The 10,857-nt window shown below is 30.8% G+C and overlaps 2 protein-coding genes and 2 non-coding genes across 4 annotated transcripts in view; 3 read left to right on the top strand and 1 right to left on the bottom strand.

Moving 5' to 3' along the window:
- The first annotated feature begins 1,650 nt into the window (after nt 1–1,650).
- LOC122530682 (3,4-dihydroxyphenylacetaldehyde synthase 2-like) lies at nt 1,651–8,909 on the top strand. Its single transcript, XM_043657841.1, has 9 exons — nt 1,651–1,779; nt 4,224–4,462; nt 4,552–4,785; nt 6,083–6,212; nt 6,343–6,603; nt 7,121–7,238; nt 7,314–7,404; nt 8,089–8,289; nt 8,388–8,909. The coding sequence occupies exons 2-9, from the start codon at nt 4,262–4,264 to the stop codon at nt 8,646–8,648; spliced, it is 1,497 nt and encodes a 498-aa protein (XP_043513776.1). The 5' UTR covers nt 1,651–1,779; nt 4,224–4,261; the 3' UTR covers nt 8,649–8,909.
- Nucleotides 5,384–5,504, top strand: LOC122530695. Its single transcript, XR_006307074.1, has one exon. It is a non-coding gene; the product is annotated as a U5 spliceosomal RNA (small nuclear RNA).
- Trnap-agg lies at nt 5,836–5,907 on the bottom strand. Its single transcript has one exon. It is a non-coding gene; the product is annotated as a tRNA-Pro (tRNA).
- Nucleotides 8,910–9,761: 852 nt separating the features above from the next.
- Nucleotides 9,762–10,857, top strand: part of LOC122530678 (peroxisomal N(1)-acetyl-spermine/spermidine oxidase-like) — a 10,358-nt gene continuing 9,262 nt past the window's right edge. The window contains exons 1-2 of the mRNA XM_043657836.1: nt 9,762–9,823; nt 10,277–10,495. Coding sequence (XP_043513771.1) covers nt 9,762–9,823; nt 10,277–10,495 — 281 coding nt within the window. The remainder of the gene's footprint in view (nt 9,824–10,276; nt 10,496–10,857) is intronic.

A 10,857-nucleotide genomic window follows, 5' to 3' on the forward strand; every position in this document is an offset into this window, starting at 1 on the left:
GTGCTATTTTAATTCTATCTCAGAAATAGAAATAGTCTGTCCATGTCTTATAAATATACTCTTCGATGTCAGCAAATATTGCGTGGAAAATCACTATATTAGCTATAATGTAGTCGTAATTAAAACAACATTAGATCATCCACATAACAGGTAGTTAAAATGATATTAAATAACAATTCCTTTATTATAATGTTAGGTATCATCTGACTTTGAATATCGTTTCGTTGAAAATTGCCTTGGTTCTTGATAATTTTCAAATTTCACCTTCATGAAAACGAAGCATCTTACAAAAACTTTTATCATGTAATATCTGGGATTAGCCAAGTTCAAGTGTGCTTGATAAATATTCAAACTCGATTTATAAATGTATAGATAACGCAATAACGCACGGTTCTCTTCTCCTCTTCTGCTATTTGAATATCCTGTCATGAATATCAAATGCTTGATGACATTTTTGTCCCTTACTTTAGTGTAAAATTGATATTATATGCGTCGAAATCTCGTACAAGAGGAATAATTACAATAATTTCAAAACTGAGAAGTGATAGTTTCTTTTCATAGATTCTTTATAAAGGATTACATCATGCCTACTTTATACATTATTCGGCATCTTGACAATTGATATTTTGAACTTATTAACATAACTGAACTCAGTTAATAATAGCTTGATTAATATAATGTAGTTCAGCTGCGCATATACGTGTATGTATGAATAATTCATAAGGCACAAAGGTTGAAATATATACAATAACTTGTAATCGTAACTATTTTGAATAAAAAGAGTGATAAATATTAGAATAAGAAATTTAAAATTTGCCTAAAATATGTTTAGAGATAAGAGTTAATTTGTGATCTCTAGCGTTGGATAAATATAGAATAAATTTAAAATTTGCCTAAAATGTTTTAGAAATTAGAATAAATTTAAAATTTGCCTAAAATGTTTTAGAAATAAGAATTAATTTTGTATTAATTATACGATTCAAAGTAGTTTTAAGCTGAGAATACACGTGTATCTGTGGACTATAAATATATATAATATATAAATTTTAATTGAACTGAGAATAATAATTCCAGGTATTAACATATCTGTATATTTTATATTCTTTCATATTATATTCTTAAAATAATACGTACAACACGTATAACACATATAATACGTACAAACATATAAATAAATTTAACTACAAAACTTCAACATTAATATTTACGAAATTTTCCTTACTTCAAAGTTTGACATTTAGAAATATACGATTTTCGTTCACTTAGAATGATAGTTCAAGTCAATTGATAATATTTAGAGGAAAATTCTGAAATATGTCCAAAGAATTTTTTCAATTAGAAGAATAAAGAAAATTAAATGTTTTTTTTAATTAAAAACTTTTCTAAATAGTATTTAAAGGAAAAACAGTTTTCGGAGAAATAAATATTGTAAAACTGCAGGCAAGATTATACAGAAATTTCAAGACCGTTGTTATCAATAACTGTTGATAATTTCACTATTGCAATTATATTTTAGTAGTTAGTATTGTCATAATTTCGTTATGATAGCAAATACTTCTTTTAATATATTGCCATAATCAACCAAGGTTATTTGCGACAAGGAAAATCATTGGAGAAGGAAGAATATACAGAAATGCTGGTTATTCGTAAAACGGTCTTAGTCTATCGAGGATATATAAAAAGGATGGTTCCAACATTATAAGCAGTCCAACACCTTCTGTTCATGAGTTGAAGTTGCTCTTCGTTCTTTTCTTTATTGTTAGCGAACTGCTCTTTCAGGCAAGTAAAAATGATACAACTTAATTCAACAATAATTTTATATTCATCATTTTATTGATCGCTATTTGTTATTCCTATGTTTCATTAGTTGTTCTGACATAATGTCACCGTAACTTTATCATAGAAAAAAAAAAAAAAAAAATAGATTGATGTTGATGTAATGAAATGATTGATCGTAATATGACGATTGGCAAAATTAATAAAATATAAAATTGGCAAAATTTTTCGTTTCATTTTTTAATTAAGAACTATTTTGTGTAGAGATTAATTTCTAATAGAAAAAAAAAAATTTTATTTGAATTGCAATTAACTTTTCCTCTCTCCTTTACATTGCGAACGTAATGATTTATTTTTGAATATATGAATATATGAACGATGTATGTAATACCAGTATAGCATTGAATATTATCGAATACTGATGATTTATATTTCTTCATTTATATAAAAAATTATTATGTTGGAAACGTTTTGCTTGTCTTTTTCATAAAGTATGAACAAAAATGTTTTGACAAAGTATAAGTAGAGAATTTTGTGTGTAAAGTAAAAAAAAAAAATAGATATTAAGGATTAAAATTATAAAAGATCAATTGTTCGATAAATTTTGTTAATACACTGGATATTTATGTGCGTTTCATTATTGTGACACTTATTGCTTCATACATTAATCGAAGCATTTTTAATAATTTACAAAAGCATCTTATAAATCTTAAACGTAAAGTAATGCGACACTTCGATTTGAATTTATAAAATACAACAGAATCCTTCTAAAGAAATAAATTAAAATCTAAAAAATTTACTTTTCGTAATAAATTAATAAATCATGATACTGATGGGATAAAAGTTACGAAAGTACGAAATATGGAAGAATAATGCAATAATAACTTTTATAATTATTTAGACAAATAGCGTCTTTTTGTTCTTGTTTTTTAACTATCCTTGTGCAGCATTGCATAAATTATAGTGTGTGTTATTTAAAAAGTCAATACTACATAAAAAAAACATGACAATGGCAATCGATTAAAGACACACAGATACGTGTGTGAATAATTCACATTCTCTTTTATTTTTAATGCCTTTTTTTCCTCTAATATAATTTCCTTTGAAGAAATCAAGGCGGTTATGCACGAACGCTTCGATTTTACGCTCTTCCGTATTTTCAAGGACGCTCTTTCTATGTGTTACGTTTTTATAAAAATCTTTTTCATTAAAACGCGGTAAAAGTATGTTGATGATCATTTGTATTTTATCTGAATGTGGAATTAGTGTCTCCGTAACAAAGCGTACAACGCTCGACATTATTATTCGACATTAGTCAATAATTATACATAATAGAAATTGTTCAATTAAGAAAGCGAAAGAGGCAGTTTCAAAACTGAGGTTGAAAATAGACAATGAGATAGACAAAATAGACAATAGATAATGAGACAAACGATTCCTGCGTTGGTCACCATGATTTCTTCGTTAAGTCTTCCATCGAGTTCGCATAATTTCAGCTCGAAACACAATTATACTTCAATTAAAATTTGCCTGTATTTAACGCACGTACAATTCAATTCAATTGAAAGACACGTGAAATTGAATCGACACTTAAATTTTCAAGTTGTTGCGATAATCTTAATTAATTAAGATCCGGTCGCGTAACGTCGAGGAATGTTCGTAATTTGTGACGTTAGACGACGGCAGAGAGGTTTCCAGAGACGGTGAAATAGGATTCTTTTTTTTTTTTTTCCCCCTCCCCGTTCCCGCCGCACTGATCAATGATTTTTTTCCCTTCTTTTTCTGTATAATTATGGTGAAAGCAGGAGAAAGTTTTCTATGTGTCGGCATTTAACTTTATCCGCCGCTGTTCAAGCCAAGTCACTTCCTCATGGACCGCTCTCGGCTCCGATACCACTGCCATAGTTTTCAATCACGTGTTCCTCGATCTCGGCCTGAATTCGGAATTCATATTCTTGATCAGTGCTAATTCTGCGTGACGCTTCATTTACATCGTCGTGCTTCAGGCGAAGAGACTTTTTTTTTTTTAAAAAGAAAAACATGTTTCGTTAAACATTTCCGATAGTTGGAACAAAAAGTGTGGTTTCTGGTTATTCAGAAACTGTCCGAATGCTTCGCAATTTTATAAATCTCAGTTGAATTTTTTCCTCGGTGAGTAACGCGTCCTATTTATTAAAAATGCCGCGGGGGGGGGGGGGGGGGGACGTTCCCTTAATGAATTTCGTCTCGGAAGTAGAAAAAGTGTATTAAACTTCACCGCAACGTAAATTAGTTGTCTTCATTTGGTGAAACGTGAACGAAAAACGTTTTACTTTCATCTCAAGTGTCGAATCTGTCTATCTATCTGCGAATTTTTCCTTTCTGCTAAGGAAAGGAATAAAAACAAAGACGAGTGTTTCCGATATCTTTGTTACTATTATTTCTATCGTTTATTCGTTCGAACGCAGAAACTGGCCGAGGATTTTTGGAAAGACTATTGTCAACGATGGACACGAAGGACTTCATTGATTTTGGCAAGGCAGTTATCGATTTCGTAGCCAACTATACGGAGACCTTGAGAGAGAAGAATGTCCTTCCGAACGTGGAGCCGAGATATCTCTTTAATCTGTTGCCGGAAAAAGCGCCACAGAAGCCGGAGAGTTGGCAAGAAGTGTTTAAAGACGTCGAACGATATATCATGCCAGGAGTAAGATTTTACAGTTCTGTTTACATTATCTTGTTATTTATAATTTGTATAGTTTGTTATCTTGTTTAATCGGAACAACTATTTTTTAGATGACTCATTGGAATTCACCACAATTTCACGCATTTTACCCAACAGGAAATTCATATCCCGCGATTATTGGCGATATCATTGCCAACGGTTTTGGGTGTATAGGCCTTTCATGGATCTCCTCGCCGGCTTGTACCGAATTAGAAATGATTATGATGAATTGGCTTGGGAAATTATTAGGATTACCAAAGCAGTTTCTGAGTAGCAACGAGGGCTTCGGTGGCGGTGTCATACAGGTAAAAATTTACTAACAGATCATAAAAGAATATTTTCAAACGCCGAGAAAAGGGACATTGTACAATTTTATTTTATGTGACCAATGATCTCTTTAAATAATTGAAATTGTTACAATAATATTTTCTATCTATTATATTTACGATGTTTTAATGCAAAATGATAGGTGTTTATGTGGCAAACGGTGTTACAAAGGAATCGGCAAATGGAGTTAGAATTTATTATTCGGATAAATTTATTTATTTACGAATAAATCTATTATTCTATTATTATAAATTAATCTACTATTATAAATCTGTTGGTCTATTTACAAATAAATTTATCATTCGGATAAATTTATTTACTTATAAATTATAAAATTAATTTGGATAAATTTATTTTATAAACACGAATGTTAATATTGTTTATAAAATAATACAGAGCATGAACGTTTTTAAATAACTCACCGTCACGAGGATTCCGAACGTGAATTAATTAACATTGCAATTGGGTATTTTGGCTAGTACGGATTAATACACGAAATTCACACTAGAGGGAGACGTTTCTCGCTAGTGAAAAGAAGGTCGGTATAATATATCTGTCAACGTAGTGCTTACCTCGGCACTCTGGTTTCCCTTCAAATCACGTATAAATCTTTCGCCTTTTACTAAAGATTTCCGTGGAGGGGAACAATTGATGAGTCTGTAAGACAATTTTTTGTAGTACCCAACGCAAGTTGGGTCATTTACAATTTAAAACATAATTTGATTTTTCAGCAAATTTTTTCGGAGGGGTTAAAAAAAAACGTAAATCAAAATTTGTAAAATGAGATTTTTTAACGTCAGGAAAATGAATGTGAACTTGTTCTGTTTTTTCTGCTTAAAAAAAAAAAAAAGAAAAAAAAATACCTTTTGGTAATAAATTCAAAGAAATATTTGCATTTGTTGTTCAGTAATGATGAATTGTTATTACTTAGGAAGGTGTTTTTTATTTGTGCTTCAAGTAACTTAACATGCTACTTGATAAGGTCAATACAAACAATTTTTAATAAAAAAAAAAAAAAAAAAGAAAATGGGCTCGTCCGGGATTTGAACCCGGGACCTCTCGCACCCTAAGCGAGAATCATACCCCTAGACCAACGAGCCGCTATATACATTGTTGATTAATTATTAAGGAAAATTGTTAATTACGTCGCAGCGTGCCAACAAAATGAAATAAACTACGACAATTATTGTAAATCTGTCTTCGGATAATATTTTATTAATTACAGTGTCTCAAAGTTGTTGTGACTCGTATGTTAAATTTGTTTTTAACAATCAGGGATCGGCCAGCGAGGTTACGCTATTATGTTTGATAGCATCAAGGGAACAAGCAACACTTTGTACGAAACGCCTACATCCAGAATTAGACGAGGCAATCATCAAGACTAAATTAATTGCATATGCGTCTGGTACGTATGATGTACTGTCATATTACTTGTTTTTATTGCTTCGACTTAAAAACAGGTAATTGAATGAATGTATTTCACTGTCGTGAATTTCTGTGTTTAAAAACTGTGTTCTCTAAACTTCGTTCTACAGATCAGTCGAATTCCTCTGTAGAAAGAGGTGCATTGTTGGCATCGGTTCCAATTAGACTTTTACCTACCGATGACAAATGCGCTCTTCGAGGTGAAACGTTGCTGAAAGCGGTCAAGGAGGATCTGAAGAAAGGTTTGATACCGTGTTGCGTGATAGCTAATCTGGGAACCACTGGTACGTGCGCCTTCGACAATCTCGTCGAATTGGGACCCATTTGCAAGGAATACAACATGTGGCTGCACATCGATGCAGCTTACGCAGGTAAATCTGTTAATTCGAAGAATATTTCCTTTCACTAGAATTTTAATTTTAAAAAATTGTCAAATATAATTTTAATCTTATAAAATTATCAAATGTAATTTCAATCTTATGAAATTATAAAATATAATTTCAATCTTATGAAATTATGAAATATAATTTTAATCTTATGAAATTATCAAATGTAATTTTAATCTTTCAAAATTATCAAATATAATTTTAATCTCATGAAATTACAGAATATAATTTTAATCGTATAATATTATAAAATATAATTTTGATCTTACGAAATTATGAAATATAATTTTAATCTTACGAAATTATCAAATATAATTTTAATCTTACAAAATTATCAAATATAATTTTAATCTTATAATATTAAAAAATATAATTTTAATCTTATCAAAATCATCAAATGCTATCTTCTTAATAAAATTGCGAAAATAAAACGACAGAATTACGTTGATGAATTGCTGGTAATAAATAATTGCCACAAACCAATTTATTCTTGGTTCTACAGGCGCTGCTTTCGCATGTCCCGAGTATCGACATTTGATGTCCGGTATTGAATATGCTGACTCGTTCAATGTCAACGCGCACAAATGGTTATTAGTTAATTTTGATTGCTCTCTCTTATGGTACGAACACGCTTTCATTCTACGATAATAGATAATACAACAACGATATGATACGATCAAACGAAATTGTTTCAGGCTGAAAGATTCCAGGAAACTTGTTGAGGCGTGCAGTGTAGACAGGATTTACTTGAAACACGACAAACAAGGGCTTATCCCGGATTACAGAGTAACTAATTCTTTAGACATTTACTTACAGAGAAAGATAGAAAATAAAAACGAACATTACATTGTATCTTACGTTTCGTATTCCACTTAATTAACACTTTTCCGGCGGGACATTTGAAACTGTCAGTCGCGTGTAGGAAATATTATTCTTATGCACGCTTCGTAAATAAATGTGCAATTATTGTTATTATATTATAATTTTTTATACTTTTTATATTATATTGTAATTTTATTAATGTACCATAACAAGTTAAAATTAATATTAATTTCTTAACTTTTAGACAGAAGCACGAGTATAAATTTACTTTAATTATCGTTTAAATTATTAATGTACCATAACAAATTAAAATTAATATTGATTTCTTAATTTCTAGACAGAAAAACACGAGTATAAATTTACTTTAATTATCGTTTAAATTATTAATGTACCATAACAAATTAAAATTAATATTGATTTCTTAATTTCTAGACAGAAAAACACGAGTATAAATCTACTTTAATTATCGTTTAAATTATAGTAGATTCATACGTCGAATATTTTGATATGGTTGTTCTAGCGTTGACAAGTATTTGCATTTGTTTATTTTCGGACAACGATAATCAAGTATTATACATACGTGTAATGCGATGCCCGCCGCGAAAGTGTCAATAATCCAATGGCGCCATCTGATTAATTACTTTTCAGAATTGGCAAATTCCTCTGGGTCGTCGTTTTCGTTCCTTGAAAGTCTGGTTCGTCCTTCGTTTGTACGGGGTCGAAGGGATCCAGCAATATATACGACGTAGTATACAACTGGCCGAAATGTTTGAAAATTACGTGAAGTCTGACAGCAGGTTTGAACTAGTGACGGAGAGAGTTTTGTCTTTAGTTTGCTTCAGAATGAAGGTACCTGCAAAAAAAAAAAAAAAAAAAAAAAAAATTAGGAAGCTAACTTGGTTCAGTTTGTTTCCTGATTTCGTTAATTCTAATTTCCGATTTTACAGGGTGACAATCAATTAACTCAGGAGCTCATTAACCGTGTGACAGTTCGAAGGAAGATTTACATAATTGCCGCGACGTATCGCGAGAAATTGATCGTGCGGTTGGTGATTGGCTCTCGTTTGACTCGCGAGGACGACGTAATGTTCGCGTGGAACGAGATCACGAGCCAAGCGACAGAGATCCTGCGAACTGTGACTCCTCCGCTGGAGAAAGTCTCGGACAACTCTTTGGAAACTCAGTTGTGGCAGAATCAGAAAGTTTAAATTTCGAGTCGCAAAGATGCAACAGAGTAGTACGATTTTGTTAAAAAAAAGAAAAAGAGAAAAAAAAGATCTTGCAGCGGGATCGAACAGTGTGTGAATATGCTTAAAGATCTAGATTTCAAAAAGTCAATTATACGTTGAATGACCATTTGAGTCTAAGATGACGATACAAAACAAAATTTATAATCTCACTCGAGAATTAAAATGAATTAATTGTAAATTGTGTTTTATTTTTATTAGCAATAAAGATGAGATTTAGTATTCATGTCAACTATATTCAGTCCTTGATGTTTACAGTATTAACGTTATAAACACTGCAAACGATCAACTTCAATAAAAAAAAGAACTAAACTTTTTTATATTTTAATTTTTTTATATTTTTTATATTTATCGTAATAATTTAATATAATATTTTATATTAAAATATAAACTTTTTTATATTTTAATTTTTTTATATTTTTTACATTTATCATATTAATTTAATATAATATTTTATATTTTTTATATTAAAATATAAATTTTTTTATATTTTCTACATTTATCACAATATTTTAATATAATATTCTATATTTTTTAAAATATAAACTTATTTGAATTTATTAAACTATAAATTTTTTTATATTTTTTATATTTATCATAATATTTTATATTTTTTATATTAAAATAAAAACTTTTTCATATTTTAATATTGCGGTCGTCAACCTTAAATCAGAAAAACGCAGGAATTTAGAAAAGTTTCGCGCGAGATAAGTTAGGCGATGAAATTTTTCAATATGTTAAATTTTTGAATACATTAAATATCTGACCCGACTATTTACAATTATTCGGTCAATTTGTGATTTATAATTCATGATAAACGCGAAGGATGAACGATTTCAATTAACGGAATTGAATTGAACGATCGAATTGAAATCTCGATCGTAGTTGGCTTTGACAACTACCCTCTCAACAATAAAACATCATGCACGGTAATGGTCGTTTGTTTGCGTGTGTGACACGCGCTCTTCATAGCAATGAGAAACTCACCTTAATTACGTCTAAATTTTCATCAAGATTAAGCTTTGTCGTCTTCATGAACAAATTCGCTAGTTTCGCCGATTTACGTTCAATGAGATGCTACTTAAAAGAGATATTGCCAGATCGTCCCTTCGAATATTTCGAACGGTTCTAGTAAGGTAGATAAAGATACATTTAACCTAAATTCTCCCCCCCCCCCCTCCTTGTACATCGTTTCTTCAACAAAAACGACGAACAATTAATACAGAGACTTCTCACTACATTTGCAAGATGTATTGCGATATGTGTGATTTACGGAAAAGTTTTTTACACGAGGTTGTTGAACAATTTCGCGTTTAACGACGCTTGCCACTGTCTACGTCAAGTCGGATAAAACAATTTTAAATTCGCGCCAACGAAAATTGTTTAATTACGTTTAATTATCGTTAAATTAACGTTTAATTAATGTTAGAATATCGTTGTTTAATTACGATCGTTACCTTTTTTTTTTTTTTTCCAAGTCTTTGATCGCGAAACCGAAACAAATAATTCATAAAGTAATTCACAAAAGGTTTTCATCTTTCAATTCACCTATGCAAAGGTGAAATTAAGTTAATCGTGTTTGCAAGCAGAAATCTCGCATCGGGTAAAGAGGGAGGAGAGAAGGATATAACAGCATGCTCGAAGCTAGCCAGATTCGAGTCGTGTCAGTTGGACCCGTGCATGCTGGATCCGTGCAAACCGGAACCAACTGTGGTGATCATCGGCGCGGGGATGGCCGGGCTTTCGGCGGCCCATCGTTTGGCACAGTGTGGCCTTCAAAATTTCACGATATTAGAGGCAACGGACAGGTATTTCAAATTTATCATTCAGTAAGTTTCAACTCTTTCGTTGTGTCGTTTCTACAGCTCTACAAAGAGCGTTCAAACTTTTAAATCTTCTGGGTATCATTGGTCAAGAAAAATTTGTCGACGATCGCACAGTATACTGTATATTTTGTTATCAGTTTAATGTAACCTATATTACTCAAGGGAATATTGAAACAACTTTAATAGTATAAACTATATTTTGTAGTATAGTATAGTACAGTATAGTACTATATTTTGTAGTATAATATAGTACAGTACAGTACTATATTTTGTAGTATAGTATAGTACAGTACAGTACTATATTTTGTAGTATAGTATAGTACAGTACAGTACTATATTTTGTA

This window comes from Frieseomelitta varia, unplaced genomic scaffold (assembly GCF_011392965.1).
Source record: "Frieseomelitta varia isolate USP_RPSP 00005682 unplaced genomic scaffold, Fvar_1.2 scaffold_352, whole genome shotgun sequence".
Taxonomy (NCBI): domain Eukaryota; kingdom Metazoa; phylum Arthropoda; class Insecta; order Hymenoptera; family Apidae; genus Frieseomelitta; species Frieseomelitta varia.

What these genes read in the sequence shown, in the direction of transcription:
- LOC122530682 (XM_043657841.1), top strand. Translation starts at nt 4,262, where the DNA reads ATGGACACGAAGGACTTCATTGATTTTGGCAAGGCAGTTATCGATTTC. An exon ending in ATTAATTGCATATGCGTCTG is followed by an intron (nt 6,213 to 6,342) that starts GTACGTATGATG and finishes TTCGTTCTACAG; the next exon opens with ATCAGTCGAATTCCTCTGTA. An exon ending in TAGTTTGCTTCAGAATGAAG is followed by an intron (nt 8,290 to 8,387) that starts GTACCTGCAAAA and finishes CCGATTTTACAG; the next exon opens with GGTGACAATCAATTAACTCA.